This window comes from Trichechus manatus, unplaced genomic scaffold, assembly GCF_000243295.1.
Source record: "Trichechus manatus latirostris isolate Lorelei unplaced genomic scaffold, TriManLat1.0 scaffold00077, whole genome shotgun sequence".
NCBI lineage: Eukaryota > Metazoa > Chordata > Mammalia > Sirenia > Trichechidae > Trichechus > Trichechus manatus.
Window position 1 is genome coordinate 11,451,110 of NW_004444013.1, and position 18,085 is coordinate 11,469,194.

General features: G+C 41.3%; 1 protein-coding gene across 3 annotated transcripts in view; it reads right to left on the reverse strand.

Moving 5' to 3' along the window:
* PMS2 (PMS1 homolog 2, mismatch repair system component) overlaps positions 1-18,085 on the reverse strand; it is a 65,626-nt gene that overhangs the window by 6,845 nt on the left and 40,696 nt on the right. For all 3 annotated transcript variants that reach the window (XM_023735344.1, XM_023735343.1, XM_004380817.2), the window contains 3 exons: positions 8,539-8,706; positions 2,849-2,949; positions 2,347-2,516 (listed from right to left, as the gene is read on the reverse strand). In XM_023735344.1, the coding sequence (XP_023591112.1) occupies positions 2,347-2,516; positions 2,849-2,949; positions 8,539-8,706 (439 nt within the window). The remainder of the gene's footprint in view (positions 1-2,346; positions 2,517-2,848; positions 2,950-8,538; positions 8,707-18,085) is intronic.

Genomic DNA, 18,085 nt, shown 5'->3' on the forward strand with positions numbered 1-18,085 from the left:
AACTTCTTAGCTTTGGTTTAGTCCAGTTGTGCTGACTTCCCCTGTAGTGTGTGCTGTCCTTCCCTTTGCCTAAGATGATTCTTATCTACTATCTAGTTAGTAAATAACCCTCATCGTATCATTTTTTTAAAAAAATAGTTGAAATAAGCAAGTTTTTAGCCACTCAGAGCCTGTCTGCGTTACTTACCTCATGAAACTGCCCTCCAGTCTGCTAGCTCTTGGTAAGATAAAACCCCGTGGTCACAAGAACCCTAGTAAGCTGCTGTCCTTTGGTGCTCTCCACCCTGACTCCCCACCTTGCTGCAGGAGGGCATCGCCAGTGGGCACTCCCCCTCAACCCCCCAACTCCTCCTCTTCACCAGGATTTTCATGTCCCCTTCCCCTCTGGTGGGTCCCTTTGTGAAGACCTCCCGCTGTGGAGGACCAACTCTCGCGTGCCCATGGCCCCAGTCAATGGTTTACTGTGCACTACTGCTGGCTCCTGGTCCTATCTTTTTCCTTGACCACCTCCAAACTCCCTCGAACCAACTACACTTAGGTCAGCCTCTGTCTTAGTTCAAACACCCCAAGCCTTTGTATTTGCTCTTTCTTAAGAGGGTTCCACTTACCTTTCAGGCTTAGGCCAAATGTCCCCTGCTGACCTCCCATCTCCCTCACTTACCCCATTTCTTAGCGGCCATTCCCTACCCCAATACTATGTTTTAATATCTTCATTGCACTTACCGGTATCTAAAATCATTATTTATTTTTGCTCATGCCTATTTCTCCCCTAAAATGTAAGCTCCACAGGGGGAAGGACCTGTCTTGTTCCCTCTGTCCCAGGATCCAGAACACTGTGGGGCACACGACAGGCGCTCAAGGGATATATGCTGAATGCATGAAGAAAGGGCATTTTCGATTGCCCAGGTGATACAGATTCACTTTCTGTGCATTACTGTAACATCAAGCTCAGCACCAACCATAAATAGCTACCACCTGCACAATACCTGGCCCAGGGTGCCCTGAGAGACCCGTGCTGGCTGAAGGGATGCTGCAGCATCTGGTACAGCGGGATTAGGTCCAGCAGCCACCTTTATAAGATCCGTAAGGCTCATAGATGAACAATGTGTATGTTATGGGTTGAACAGTGTCCCTAACAGGACATGCTGAAGTCCTAACCCCGGTACCTGTGCATGTGACCTTTTTGGGAACTAGGGCCTTTGGAGATATCTGTTAACATGAGGTCACAGTGGAGTAGGGTGGGATGTAATCCAATATAAGTGGTGTTCTTATAAAAGAGGAGGACAGACAGACAGACACACGGGGGAAGAAGGCCCAGTGACACAGAAGGCAGAGATTGGAACAATGCATCTATAAGCTAAGGAATGCCAAGGATTGGGAATCCCTGTATGGAGCAAACTGTTAAGAGCTCAACTACTGGCCAAAAGGTTGGTGGTTTGAACTCACCTACAGGTACCTTGGAAGAAAGGTCTAGCAATCTGCTTCCGAAAGATCACAGCCTTAAAAATCCTATGGAACATAGTTCTATTCTGCATACATGGGGTCTCCATGAGTTGGAATCAACTCGACAGCAAGTAACTTGAAAGAAGTGAATGATCTTCCTGGCTTTAGATAGTGAAGAATGAAAATAGCCCATAAAAAGGAACGGCAAAAATTGTCAGAAGCCACCAGAAGCAAAGAGAGAGGCATGGAACAGACTGCCCCTCAGAACCTCCAGAAGGAACCAAACCTGCTGACACATTGATTTCCAACTTCTGGCCCCCAGAACTGTGAGAGAATACATTTCTGTTGTCTGAAGCCACCCAGTTTGTAGTAAATTGTTAGGGCATCCACAAGAAAGTAATACTATGCATAAAGAGCTAATTATGTTAGAATAAACAAAAGCTCAAAGATAGAATACTGCTTAAGGGAAGGAAGAAACATCAGTAATTATGGGTTAGAGGTGAAAGGTCAGACAATTTGAGTTATCGTGTTATACTGAAAGAGAACGACGTGGTTCTACAACAGCCTATGACACTTAGTGGAGTCCTTGGGTGGCACAAGCAGTTAAGCACTCGGATGCTAACTGAAAGGTTGGTGATTTGAATCCATCCAAAGGCACCTTGGAAGAAAGGCCTGGTAATCTACTTTTAGAAATCCTATGGTGTACAGTTCTACTTTGACACACAAGGGGTCACCGTGAGTCAGAGGTGAATTGACAGCAAATAGTTTAGTCAGTTTTTTTTTTTTTTAAATGGCATTTAATAACGTTGACCAAATCAGGAGCTGAACTGAAAACCTGTGTGGACTATGAGCTAGAGGGAACCTTCCAGGCCTGGAAGAGGCAAGTCCTTCTCCTGTACTTACAGACTTCCGGCAGGCTCTGGAGGCGAACATCTGCCGGACTCGGGAAGGTCGGCACATAACCCCAGGGCAGTCACTCAGCATAAAGATCAGCTCATCTATGTCCTGGGGTCCGAAGGTCCAGTTTTTACTAGTTGGCAAGGAAATCAACTTAACTCTTTCAGTGACCGGAGCTAAAAGAACAAAATTCCGGGAGCAGTCTGTTATTTGAAAAATGCAAAGAGCAAAGATACGCAGGGGGGTTAGGAGGGCATAGGAACTCTGTACTTTCTGCACGATTTTTCTGTAAACCTAAAACTGCTCTAAATAATAAAGTCTATTTTAAAAACACATTTCATTTGAATACTAACTGTACTGAACATTTGAAAGAGAAGCCAGAAACAAAATGCTTTTTTTGGGAAGCTCTTTCATGTCTTACATAACACAAAGAGACTGATCTCTACGACCTCGAAGATTGTTCCCAGCTCTAAAAAGACACGATTATATAGTCTTCAATTTAACTTACCATCTTCATCAATTATAAAGTCAAAGCCATTCTTTCTGAAAATTTCCAGATTTTCTATCAGAACAGCTGCATTGACTGCAGTTAAATTGAGAGTCTGAGGTCTGAAAAACAGAGAAAAGTCAACCTGTATCTTGACATCAAACATTTCACTATAAAGCAGAAACAAAAGTAAAACAACACTGTGATACTTTGAATTCATTCCAAAAAGCAAAGTGAATACCTACACTCTATTCAGCTAAGTGCCCTTCCTGTCACACAACTTTCTGGGAGTTTCCTTTTAATTTTCTAAATTCTTTCCAGAAGAAGTAGCAGCAGAAACAATTTTCGCTTTCTGCCATCTTTCCTGCTGAACTGGCCTTTTTTTGGATCATCTCCTTAATACAATAACATAAAAAACACCATTTTTCCTCCTTACAGTAAGGATGATTTGAAAAGTTGAGTTAGGCCACGATAGGCATTTAAAAGCAGAATAAATATGTTTTGTTTTGCTATCCTGCTCCTTCCTCAGCCTGCATCATTTATCCATCCACCGATCTCTCCTCCTGGATTTTAAGCAACCAGATGCTGATGAGTTGATTCTGACTCATGGTGATCCCATGTGTCTCAAAGTAGAACTGTGCTCCATAGGGTTTTCAATGGCTGCCTTTACAGAAGTAGATTTCCAGGCCTTTCTTCTGAGGCACCTAAAGGTGGACTCAAACATCCAACCTTTTTGTTACCAGTGGGGCACAACTGTTTGCACCACCGAAGGCCTCTGTCTTAGGCTGAGTTCTTTGTTTCTGTTGTTGTTAGGTGCCGTCGAGTCGGTTCCAACTCACAGCGATGCTACGTACAACAACAAAACACTGCCTGGTCCTGAGCCATCCTCACAATCATTAATATGTTTGAGCCTGGTGTTGGAGCCACTGTGTCAATCCACCTTGTCAAGGGTCTTCCTCTTTTTCACTGACCCTCTACCTTACCAAGTATGATGTCCTTCTCCAGGGACTGGTCCCTCCTGATAACATGTCCAATGTGAGATGAAATCTCACCATCCTTGCTTCCAAGGGGCAGCACTCATTTTTGATGACTTCCATTTTTCCTAGATTCATACTTCGTACATTCCACATTCCGATAATTAATGGATGTCTGCAGCTGTTTCTTCTCATTTTGAGTCGTGCACATCAGCAAATGAAGGTCCCGAAAGCTTGACTCCATCCACGTCATTAAGATCGACTCTATTTAGGGCAAGCAGCGTTTCCCCAGTCATATTTTGAGTGCATTCCAACCTGAGGGGGTCATCTTCCAGCACCATATCAGACAATGTTCTGCTGCTATCTATACATTTTTATTAGCCAATATTTTCAGTAGCAGACCTTCAGGTTCTTCTTCCTAGTCTGTCTTAGTCTGGAAGCTCTGCTGAAGTCTGCCCATCATGGGTGACCCTGCTGGTATTTGAAATACCACTGGCATAGCTCCCAGCATCACAGCAACACGAAAGTCACCACAGTATGACAAACTGGCAGACGCACAGTGGCGGCTGGGTTCTCTAGAGAAGCAAAATCAGCAACATGTATAGAGATTTATCTCAAGGAAATGGCTCACGTGGTTGTGGAGGATGGCAAGTCCCAAATCCTTGGGTCAGGCATCAGGTTGGAGGCTTCTCCTGACTCACACAGGTGCAGGGGCTGACAAACCCAAGATCGACAGGTCAGACAGAAGGCTGCTGGCTCACAGACTGTGGAAGCTGATGAATCCCAAGATCAGCAGGCAATACAGCAGTCTGCTGGCTCAAGTCCCAGGAACCTAAGCTCAGATGATGATGATGCAGGATCCAGGGCAAGCAAGTAAGCTTTGCCAGAATGTCCACATATAGATGCAGGCCACACCCCATGGAAAATCCTCTTACATCGGATTGGCTGATTACATCAGATCACATCACGGAGGATGACTACATCATTATATAACCGCCAAACTACATTATTACTGTTTTAGTCAGCTAGTGCTGCTATAACAAAAATACCACAAGTAGATGGCTTTAACAAAGAGAAATTTATTCTCTCACAGTCTAGCAGGCTACAAGACCAAATTCAGGGCATCAGCTCCAGGCGAAGTCTTTCTCTGTCAGCTCTGGAAGAAGGTCCATGTCATCAGTCTTCCCTTGGTCTACGAGCTTCTCTGCGCAGGAACGTCAGGTCCAAAGGACACGCTCTGCTCCCGGCACTGCTTTCTTGGTGGAATGAGGTTCCCGTATCTCTCTGCTTGCTTCTCTCTTTTATATCTCAGAAGAGATTGGCTTAAGATACTATCTATCTCATAGACCTCATCAATATAACTGCCACTAATCCATCTTATTACACCATAGTGATAGAGTTTACAATACATAAGGAAATCACATCAGATTACAAAATGGTACACAATCATACAATGCTGGCAATCATGACTCAGCCAAGTTGACAGATATTTTTGGGTGACACAATTCAGTCCATGACAATTATATAGCTGCCAAACACCATCATTACATAACTGCCAAAACACTGAGAATCGTGGCTCAGCCAAGTTGACACACAACTTTAACCATCACAGCCTCCCTTCCTGGATTTACTGAGTGCTTCATAAGACAAACACTGCGAAAGGTAGGCGACAGAATGGTGAGCAAACACAGACTGGGTCACTGCCCTCACAGAACTAATGGTGCTTCACAAGACAGACACTGTGAAAGGTAGCTGATGAAACAGTGAGCAAACACAGACTGGGTCTCTGTCCTCATGGAACAAGTAGATCTGGTGGGGAAGAAAGACATCAGTCAAACAGTCATATAAGTAAATCATAATTACAAGCTATAGTGAGAGGAAGAAAAGACACCCAGCACACTAACAGCACACAACAAGTGAGACTGGACCTGGAGATGGGGTCAGGGAAGGTCTGAGGAAGTGACCTCTAGCCTGAGACCTGGAGGTGAGTCGGAGTTAGTTAGGTAATGGGGAGAGGGGGACAAGTTTCCAGGTAAAGAACGGTTTAGGCAAAGGCCCTATGTTGGACCTGTGGGATTTCCAGAGCTATCCATATAGTCCTACTTCGTCCTTCTGAATGGACATGTAGGACTTCATGGGGTTTGTCAAGGGAAAATGAAAGACGGCCAGAGAGGCTCAAGTATAGGAAGGAAGGGGAGAAGGGTTAGGAAAGGCCTTAAAGGATAGGACAGAATGCTGGTCTCGATCTTCAAATCTTGACATGCAGTCCCTCTGGGATCCAAAATGTCTTGGGATTCTCTGGGTCAACTTGAAACACCACAAAACTAGACCTTATTTATGCAAAATGGCTAAAAAATAAAAGGGCAGGAATATTCTAGTATTATAAGGGAACTTACTAAATGTCTTTACTATTACCATTTATTTACTCCTACTGAAAATCACAACAATTAATGCATTCCAGAGGAAATAAATTACTCAGTAAAGCAGGCACATTCTCCAAGCTGAGTGGCTGCTTTATGAACCATTTCTTCATACTGGGGTCTACTTCTGTTGGGATTCAAGTTTATTTTCCCATGTAGTTTAATTTCCCGACCGAACATCCATGATCTCTTCTCATTTCTTTGCTTAAGAAAAGACTTTTGCTTTGCATGACGTACCATCAGACCACCTGGTAACGTGGTCAGTGTGAAACAGTCAATTTGGCAAAAGACAGAGAAATTTCATATTGTGCAATGACAATGTATCCACTGAGCTTCACTAACAGATGAGGACCGACACACAGCCTGATGACGTCTTCCTGAACATAAATTCTATGGACTATAAATACTAAGTATTATAGGCGTCCCTAAAGGAGCCCTGGTGGCGCAGTGGTTAATTGTTTGGCTGCTAACCAAAAGGTCGGCAGTTTGAACCCACCAGCAGCTCTGCAAGAGAAAAGACCTGGCAATTCGGTCCCATAAAGATTACAGCCTAGGAAACCCTATGCGGCAGTTCTCTTCTGACACATGGGTTCATTATGAGTTGTAACTAACTTGACAGCACACAACAACAGTAACGTAGGAATCCCTGGGTGATGCAAACAGTTAATGCATTCAGCTACTAACTGAAAGGTTAGAGGTTCGAGGCCACTCAGAGGCACCTCAGAAGAAAGGCCTGGCAATCTGTGTTGCTGTTGTTAGGTGCTGTCAAGTCGGTTCCAACTCATAGCGACCCTACGTACAATACAATGAACACTGCCCGGTCCCGTACCATCCTCACAATCGTTGTTATGTTTGAGCCCATTGTTGCCTCCACTGTGTCAATCCATCTCGTCGAGGGTCTTCCTCTTTTTTGCTGACCCTCTAGCAAGCATGATGTCCTTCTCCAGGAACTGGTCCCTCTTGGTGACATGTCCAAAAAGTACATGAGACAAGTCTTGCCATCCTTGCTTCTAAGGAGCATTCTGGCTGTACTTCTTACAAGACTTACTTGTTCATTCTTCTGGCAGTCCATGGTATATTCAATATTCTTTGCCAACACCATAATTCAAAGGTGTCAATTCTTCTTTGGTCTTCCTTATTCATTGTCCAGCTTTCACATGGATATGCGGCAACTGAAAATATCATGGCTTAGGTCAGGTACACCTTAGTCTTTAAAGTGACATCCTTGCTTTTTAACATTTTAAAGAGGTCTTTTGGAGAAGATTTGCCCAATGCAATACGTTGTTTGATTTCTTGGCTGCTGTTTCCATGGGTGCTAATTGTGGATCCAAGTGAAATGAAATCCTTGACAATTTCGATATTTTCTCCATGTCATGATGTTGGAAACCCTGGTGGCGTAGTGGTTAAGAGCTATGGCTGCTAACCAAAAGGTTGGCAGTTCGAATCCACTAGGCACTCCTTGGAAACCCTATGGGGCAGTTCTACTATGTCCTATGGGGTCGCTATGAGTCAGAATCAACTCGACAGCAATGACTTTGGTTTGGTTTGGGTCATGATGTTGCTTACTGGTCAAGTTGTGAGGATTTTTGTTTTCTTTATTTTGAGGTGCAATCTACACTGAAGGCTGCAGTCTTTGATCTTCATCAGTAAGTGCTTTCAAATCCTCTTCAGTTTCAGCAAGCAAGGTTGTGTCATCTGCGTATCGCAGGTTGTTAATGAGTCTTCCACTAATCCTGATGCAGCATTCTGCTTCAGACAGTCTAGGTTCTCAGATTATTTGCTCAGCACACAGACTGAATAAGTATGGTGAAAGGATACAACCCTGACACACACCTCTCCTGACTTTAAACGACGCAGTATTCCCCTGTTCTATTTGAACAACTGCCTCTTGGTCTATGTACAGGTTTCTTATGAGCATGATTAAGTGTTGTGGAACTCCCATTCAGTTAATATGCTCAGCTACTAACCAAAAGGTTGGAGGTTTGAGGTGCCACTCAGAAGCACCTCAGAAAAAAGATCTGGCAATCTATTTCTGAAAAATCAGCCACTGAAAACCTCATGGAGCACAGCTCTACTCTGACACACATGGGGTCACCGTGACTTGAGGTCAACTTGACAGCAACGGGTTTGTTTTATTTTTATGTACTATAAAAATTGCTTTAATTATTTACACCAACGACAAAAAAAAAAAAGTACCTGCTGAGGCTGCTTATGTACAACCAAAAACTATTACAGACAGACACGCATATAAACTATTAGATGTTAAATTTTTTGAGTGAAACTACACTGAAAATTCGGAACGCTGAAATGAACTCACGCGATAAGTCTCTGGCCCTGGAGAACGGTGTGCTGCTGCAGCATCTCAAAGTTGTATTTCTCATCTGTCGCATGCTGGTCCACTATGAAGATATCCGTGTTCAGTCTGGTTATTATAAATCCCAAGTTGAATTGACCAATGATTTCCATTTCTGCAAACATCGTTTTACTGCAGGCAGAGAATACACTAATTAATTATAAGGCATTTTAGAAGATTGATTTCTGATTATAAAACAAAACACTGTAATAAAAAATTCAGACAATAACACAAAATACAGAAAGTCCCTAATAATCCCACTTTCTAAAGAAAGCATTATTCATTTATTCATCCAACTTTCCAAGACAACATTAGCTACTATTATTACCAAATTGGTGTACAGTATATCCTTCCATGGAGCCCTGGTGGCGCAACAGTTAAGTGCTCATCTGCTAACCAAAAGGTTGGCGGTTTGAACACACCCTGCGGCTCCATGGAAGAAAGAACTGGTTATCTGTTCCCATAAAGACTACAGTCTAGAAAACTCTATGAAGCAGTTCTATTCTGTCACATAAGGTTGCTATGAGTCAGAATCAACTAGACAACACTTAACAACAACACTACTATTAACATAAATTGGTGTGTATCCTTCCAGAGCTTTGTCTTTACGTTAAAAATAGTAATAATAAACAAATTTAAAAACATACATGGAAAACAAATAACACCTTGCTGAAAAACCACTGGATAACAGAAGAAATTAAAAATGAAATAAAAAAAAAATTCCTAGAATCAAATGAGAATGAAAACACAACATACCAAAACCCGTGGGACAGAACAAAAGCAGTGTTTAGAGAAAAATTCACAGCAATGAATGCACACATCAAAACAGAAGGGACAAAATCAATAGCTTAACCCTACAACTCAAACAAATAGAAAAAGAGCAGCAAAAGAAGCCCACTGTCACCATAAAAAAGGAAATAAAGATTAGAGCAGATATAAATGAAATAGAAAAAAACTACAGATAGAATCAACAAGACTAGAAGTTGGTTCTTTGAGAGGATCAATAAAATAGACAAACCACTGGCCAAACTGACAAAGGAAAAGAATGTGAAGATGCAAATAACCAAAATAACAAATGAGATGGGTGACACTACAACAGAACCAAGATAAAAAACATCACAACAGAATACTATGAAAAACTGTACTCCAACAAATTTGAAAACCTAGAAGAAATGAACAAATTTCTAGAAACACACTACCTACCTAAACTAACACAAACTAAAACAGAAAATTTAAAAAGACCCATAACAAAAGAAGAAATTGAAGACATCTTAAGAAGAAAAAAACTCCCAACAAAAAAAAGCCCCCAGCCCTGATGGCTTCGCAGGAGAATTCTACCAAACCTTCAAAGAACAGTTGACACCAATCCTACTCAAACTATTCCAGAACATAGAAAAGGAAGGAATACTCCTGAATTTCATTCTATGAAGCCAGCATAACCCTGCTACCAAAGCCAAGCAAACATACCAGTAAAAAAGAAAATTACAGACCAATATTCCTTATGAATATAGGTGTAAAAATTCTCAACAAAATCTTAGCCAAGAGAATTCAACAGCATATAAAAAAAATAATACACCACGACCAAGTGTAATTCATACCAGGTATGCACAATGGTTTAACATTAGAAAATCAACCAATGCAATTCATCACATAAATAAAACAAAGGAAAAGAATCACATGATCATCTCAACTGATACAAAAAAGGCATCTGATAAAGTCCAATATCCATTCTTAATAAAAACTCTCAGCAAAATAGAAATAGAAGGGAAATTTCTAAACATAATCAAGGGCATACACACAAAACCAACAGCCAACATTATTCTCAATGGAGAAAGACTAAAAGCATTCCCCTTGAGAACGGGGACTAGACAAGGATGCTGTTTATCACCACTTTTATTCAATATTGTACTGGAAGTCCTAGCTAAAGCAATCAGGCAAGACAGAGAAATAAAAGGAATTCAAATTGGTAAGGAAGAAGTAAACTATTACCATTTGCAGAAGACATGATCCTATACAAAGAAAATCCCAGAGAATCTACAAGAAAGCTACTGGAACTAATAGAAAGATTTAGCAAAGTGACAGGGTACAAGATTAACATACAAAATTCAGTTGGTTTCCTCTACACTAACCAAGAGAACTCTGAAAAGGAAATCAGGAAAACAATACCATTTACAATAGCCCCCCAAAAGATAAAATAACTCAGGAATAAACCTAACTAGGGATGTAAAAGACTTATACAAAGAAAACTACAAAACACTACTGCCAGAAACCAAGAGACCGGCATAAATGGAAAAACATAACCATGCTCATGGGTAGGAAGACTTAACATCGTGAAAATGATAATACTACCCAAAGCGATCTACAGATATAACGCAAACCCAATCCAAATACTAACAGCATTCTTTAACAAGATGGAAAAACTAATCACCAATTTTATATGGAAAGGAAAGAGGCCCTGGATAAGTAAAGCATTTCTGAAGACGAACAAAGTAAGGGGCCTCACACTGCCCAATCTCAGAACCTGCTATACAACCACAGTAGTCAAAACAGCCTGGTACTGATACAATAGACACATAGACCAATGGAAAAGAATTGAGAACCCAGAAGTAAAACCATCCACCTACAGAGAGTTAACCTTTGACAAAGGGTCAAAGTCCACTAAACAGGGAAGAGGTAGTCTCTTTAACAAATGGTATTGGCAAAACTGGATATCCATTCACAGAAAAATGAAACAGGATCCATACCTCACACCATATACAAAAACTAACTCAAGATGGATCAAAGACCTAAATGTAAAACCTAAAACTGTAAAGATTATCAAAGAAAAAAAAAGGGCAAACCTAGGAGCCCTAATTTATGGCATATATAGACTATCAAACATAACTCAAAAAGCACAAACAGGAGAAGATAAACTAGATAACTGGAGCCCCCTGAAAATCAAATACTTATGCCAATCAAAAGACTTTTCCCAAAGAGTGAAAAGGGAACCCACAGACTGAGAAAAAATTATTGGCTATGACATATGTGACAGGGGTCTAATCTCTAAAATTTACAGAAAACTCTAACAATTCAACAACAAAAAGACAAACCCAATTAAAAAATGGCAAAGGACATGAACAGATACTTCACCAGAGAAGACAACCAGGCAGCCAACAAATACATGAAGAGATGCTCATGATCATTAGCCATTAGAGATATGCAAATCAAAACTACAAGATACCATCTCACACCAGTAATAATGGCACTGATCAAAAAACAAAAAACAAATGCTGGAGAGACTCTGGGGAGTTTGGAAGTCTCATATACCGCTGGTGGGAATGTAAAATGGTATAACTATGTAAAACAATATGGTGCCTCCTGAAAAAGCTAGAAATAGAAATACCATATGATCCAGCAATCCCACTCCTAGGTATGTATCCTAAAGAAATAAGAGCCATGACATGAATAGACATATGCACACCCGTATTCACTGCAGCATTATTTATAGTAGCAAAAAGATGGAAACAGCCTAAGTGCCCATCAACAGATGAATGGGATAAACTAACTGTGGTACATACACACAATGGAATACTATGCAATGTTTAAGAATAATGAGGAATCCGTGAAACATCTCACAATATGGATGAATCTGCAGGGCATTATGTTGAGTGAAATAAATCAATTACAAAAGGACAATTATTACATGAGACCACTTATTATAAAAAGTCAAGAAAAAGTTGTCACACAGACAGATACATTCTCTGATGGTTACCAGGGATGGGAGGGATGGGAACAGAAAACCACTAACTAGACAGTAGACGCGTACTAACTTTGGTGAAGGGAGAGATAACACACTATATGGGGGAAGTCAGCACAACCTAATCAGGGTAAAGGAAGACACAGAAAGGTACAAAAGAGTAAAAGGCAACAATGGTAAATATTAATACATATACAATACTGCAAAAACAGTAATAACAATAAGGTATGAGTGGATACATAGGTAGATATGTAAGCTGAACAGAGGTGGGAGGGCATATGGAAGTACACCTACGTACATATATATGCGTACATACTGCAGATATACCCATGTATGCAATAGTGCGCACAGGAGACACAGTAATGAAAACTTCTTAGCCATAACTATACATGTCGCACAACTGACATACTGGGCTTATGTGATAGGCACCATAATCTCGGAGGATATGTAGGTCAACTGGCCTATCATAATCCATACAATGCTCTACATCCTACCTTGGCGAGTAGCAACTGGGGTCTTAAAAGCTTGCAAGCAGCCATCTAAGATACAATAATCAGACTCTTCCCTTCTGGAGCAAAGAAGAGTAAAGAAAACCAAAGGACTAATGGACCACATGAACCACAGCCTCCACTAGCTTGAGATCAGAAGAACTAGATGATGCCTGGCTACCACCACTACCAACTGCTCAGACCGGGACTACAATAGTAGGTCATGAACAGAGTGGGAGAGAAAAGTAGAACAAAATTCAAACTCATAAATATGACCAGACTTACTGGTCTGATAGAGACTGGTGCCCGAGACTATGGCCCTTAGACACCCTTCACACTTGAACTGAAATCACTCCTGGAGATCACAATATAGTCATACAATAGACAGGCCTATAAAACGAACAGTAACTCCAGCAAGGAATGTATACCTCAGAACAGTCAACAATAGAAGACCTAAACAGTAGCATTTGCCCAAAAGCAAAGTTCAAGAAAGCTTGGCAAATGGACGCAGGGAACCCAGAGAGGAAGAGGGGAAAGTGCTGATACATTCAGGGGTTTGCAATGTCACAATGTCACAAAACAAATTGTGTATAAACTGTTGAGTGGGAAACCCATCTGCTTTGTAAACTTTCACCTCAACAATAAAATGTTAAAAAAAAAAAAAGAACCGAACTATCAACAACTACTTTAAAACAAAGATGAGAATGTTAGGGGGCAGGGAAACTAGATTACTGGGAACAGAACAACCAGAAAGGAAATGCTGAGAATGTTCATGAATTGTGAAGATGTAACCAATTTCACTGAACAATTTGTGTAGAAATTGTTGAACAGGAATTTAAACTGCTGTGTAAACCTTCACTGAAAACATAATATTATTAAAAAATCAAACAAAAAAATGAAATATCCTTCGTACTATTCTGCTTTTATCACTTAATAATGCATCTCAGACATTTTTTCAGATCCATACATATAGATCTATGTCATTCTTTGTAACTGCCGTATAAGAATTCATCATACCACAATTTGTTTAACCGATTCTCTACTGAAGGTCATTTGAGTTGTTTCCAATTTCAGTAATACAAACAAAGCTGCAATAAACATTCCTATACATAAATCTGCTCACTCATGCAAGTAGTTCTGTAAGCTAAATCCCCAGAAGTGGAACTGCGTGTGTACATTTTTTATTTTGATAGAAAATCTGTAAAAGGGTACACTCCCACCAACAGTTTAAAGAATACTTGTTTGCCAATACTGGGCACCAATCCTATTATCTGCCAGCCCCAGCATGGAACCTGGGCAATGAGACAGAAGGACCCACCCACTGGATGCTCTGGTGGGTGGCTTCAAAACGTCATTAAACACAACATAAGGCAGAGTCCAGACAACACACAGACACCATTCTTGACTTTCACATGAGAAAGAGGTTGTAATTCTGCATCCTGTATGATTAAATTTTGTGAAAACTGGTCTTCATCAATACCATCCCTGTGGCTACAAGAAATCAGAGTCTTTTAAAGTTGCCATGGAAGCTGGTTCTCAGACAGTGACTTGAGCTACCACTTCGTTTCTGTAAGCGCTCTAGTGCCCACAGGATGCACCATCCCACACCACAGTTCTACAGTCACCATCATTGCTGGTCAAGTAAGGCAGCCACTTGGGCTCCCAAGGCACCTATTTCAGCTGCCACGCCATCACAATCAGCACAGGTGACAGTGTGATTAATCGTGCTGCCTCTGCACACCATGGATTACTAGTGTCCCATTTCCGAGTAAGGAGCCCTGGTGGCGTAATTGTTAACAACTCAGCTGCTAACCAAAAGGCTGGCAGTTTGAACTCACTCAGCAGCTCTGTAGGAGAAAAGACCTGGCAATCTGCTCCCGTAAAGATTATAGCCTAGAAAACCCTATGGGGCAGTTCTACCTTGTCATACAGGGTCACTATGAGTCAGAATCAACTCGACAGCAGCTAACAATATTTCATGTTAGCATGGAGCTCAACACTGAGCTCAAGCCCAAGGTCATGAAAAATCCTATCTCGGAGGGTCTATTTCCTGGGACCATTCGTGGTACCAATTCTATATCAGTCTGAGTTCAGTCAGGAAACAAAAACCACACTAGTAATTTGAACAGGGGAAATTTATAATAATGTATTATAAACTAGTAAAAGGGGGTGAACTACTAAACTTAGAAATACAAGAGTAGCAAATACAGGAAGTAGCTACGACCTCTAGGGCTGAGGGAGAGTGCCCAAAGAGGGGGAACTCTTGGGGGAGGCTCCCCATCCACCAAGGCGGAGATACAGACCTGTTGGAGTCGGGGTGCTGCAGCCCACTGGGTGGCAAGGAAGTTTGCTAGAGTGCCAGAAAGCGATGTTGGTAGTGAGTGACAATGACTTGGCTGGCCGCTATACTGTAGAAGGGGAAGAAAAAGAGAAGCAAGGAGAGGAGCCCCTTCTCCTGCTATACCCTGCAGTGTCCTTCTGGCGCCCTCTACTGACAAAGTCTGACACTGCACCAGGAGGGCAAAGCCAAGCAGATTTGGAGCTGGGCAGTCAACCGGTGTTGTTGTTGGGTACCAAGGAGTTGATTCTGACTCATAGCGACGTCATGCGACAAAGTAGAACTGCCCCATAGGGTTTTCTAGGCTGTAATCTTTACAGGAGCAGATCGCCAGGTCTTTCTTCCGCAGAGCTGCTGGGTGGGTTCAAGCCTCCAACGTTTTGGTTAGCAGCTGAATGCTTAACCGCTGCACCACCAGGGCTCCTTGTACACTGGTAACTGGCACAAATACTAGCTCCCAGGCACTGATTCCCCACTCTCAGGGCTTGTCTGAACGTGCTCTGGTTACCAGATAGAGTCCCCAGGGGAAGAACCTGTGCTGCCTGAAGACCCAGGGCTTCGGGGGCATTGGCAGGTAAATCTCCCCTTGTAAACTCAACACCAGGCACCTGGCTTAAACAAACGATGAAGCAGCAGCAAAATGTAACAACCTGATATATTTAGTTGTACAGGCAGTCCCCAGATTACAAACGAGTTCCATTCCTAAACCTGTATTTAAGTTGAATTTGTACGTAAGTTGGAACAGTTAGGTACGGTTTGTATCTAACGTCAGTTAGTCAAATGTTTGTCTTAGTGTACAGTGTACCTTTCTGTATTTTAAAATACATGAAAAGAAATATTTCCAGATACACTAACACATCTTTAACATAATAATACCAAATCAAAACCAAACCCGCTGCCGACGAGTCGATTCGACTCATAGTGACCCTACAGGACAGAGCAGAACTGCCCCATAAGGAGCGACTGGTGGATTCGAACTGCCGACCTTTTGGTTAGCAGCCAGAGTTCTTAACTACCACGCCACCAGGGTTTCCGCATAATAATACAGTGATAATAATAATAATGTTTCGACGCATGTTGCAAAGTAGCGCCCATCTGTTATTAAGAACCACTGTATGTACCTCGGATTTTTAATATAACAGGCTTTATAGGGGTTGGTTCGTAACTACAGGTTGTACGTAAGTCAGACGTTTGGAACCCAGAGACTGCCTGTAATTCGAAATACAGATGTTTTAAAAAGCAGGAGTAGATAAACACTATTCAATATCTCCAATTACTGCCTGATCCTTAACTCCAAATATGTTTCTCAGATAAAAGTAAACCATACTTTTCCTCATCAGAACAAAAGTAGAGGCTACCCAGCAGCTGGGTATCTGGGTTTCTCAGAGTGACCACCTGGTGTTGGTGTACTTGTCAAAATGCATATTCCTGGGCCCCACCCCAAATCTACGAAATCAGAATCTCAGGAGGCTGGCCACAGGCTCTGCATGTTTTCTTAACTGTGGTAAAATACACACAACATAAAATTTGCCATTTTAACCATTTCAAATGTATAATCCAGTGGTATTAAATTACACTCAATGCTGTGCAACCATCAACCCAAAAAAAAGCTCTGTACCCCTTAAGCAATAACTCTCATTCCTTCTTCCCCCCACCTCCTAGTAACTACTAATCCATCTTCTGTCTCTATATATTTGCCTATGCTAGATATTTCCTATAAATAGAATCATACGATATGTGTTCTTTTGTGACTGGCTTATTTCATTCAGCATAATGTTTTCAAGGTTCATTCACATTGGAGCATGTATCAGAACTTCACTGCTATTTATGGCCGAATAATGCTCCATTGTATGGATATGCCAGTTTGTTTATCTCTTCATCTCCTGATGGCCACTTAGGTGGTTTCTACCTTTTGGTTACTGTAAATAGTGCTGCAGTGAAAATCTGTGTACAAAGGCTCTGAATTTTAAACGGCTCCCTAAGTGATTCTTACATGTACCAAAATTGAAGAATCATGACAGTAGGTGACCAATGAATGTTTGTTGAATCAAAATTTCTATTAAAAGAAAATCACAGTTAATTTCACTTGCTGAGAGGGCTAAAGGAATCCAAAGACAGAAAAATAGTGTTAACTTGGGGTGCCTTATCATGTCTTTCCCATGAATAAGCAAACCTTAAAATGGGGGCTGCTTGGCATAACTGAAATGGTTAATCCCAGACCTAAACTGAAATTCTATTTTAAATTAAGCTGCAACTAGGTTTGAAGCCTGCCTCTGACTTTTACAAAAGACAAACTGGCTTTCTGTGAAAGTTTTAACTGCTTGTGACACAAAGACTGTAGCAATCTGGGCCTTAGCTCATGTAAATAATCTTGCTATCTTAACTGCTCTCAGGCAGTTCATCCTTGGAATGCCTAGGCCCTAACTCACTCCCTCCTAGCCAGATGGGCAATGTTCACATTTCAAAAGGTTTCAAGTTAGAGATGATTTTAATCTCCTTCCTAACCAAATAGTCAACTTTTACATTTCAAGGACTAGAGTTGAACCCCCAACCCCACATCAGGAATGTTTATAGGGCTTGCTTAAGAAATACTGCTTTACAGTGCTCAGAGATCAATTTATAGCAATAAATGCACACATCCAAAAAGAAAGGGCTAAAATCAAAACATTAACCCCACAACTCAAACAAATAGAAAGTGAACAGCAAAAGAAGCCCTTGCTCACCAGAAGAAAGCAAATAATAGAAATTAGAGCAGAATTAAATGAAATAGAGGACAAAAAAACAATTGAAAGAGTTAACAAGACCAAAAGCTGGTTCTTTGAAAAGATCAACAAAACTGATAAACCACTGGCCAAACTGACAAAAGAAAAACAGGAGAGGAAGCAAATAGCCCGTATAAGAAATGAGATGGGTAATATCACAACAGACCCAAATGAAATGAAAAGAATC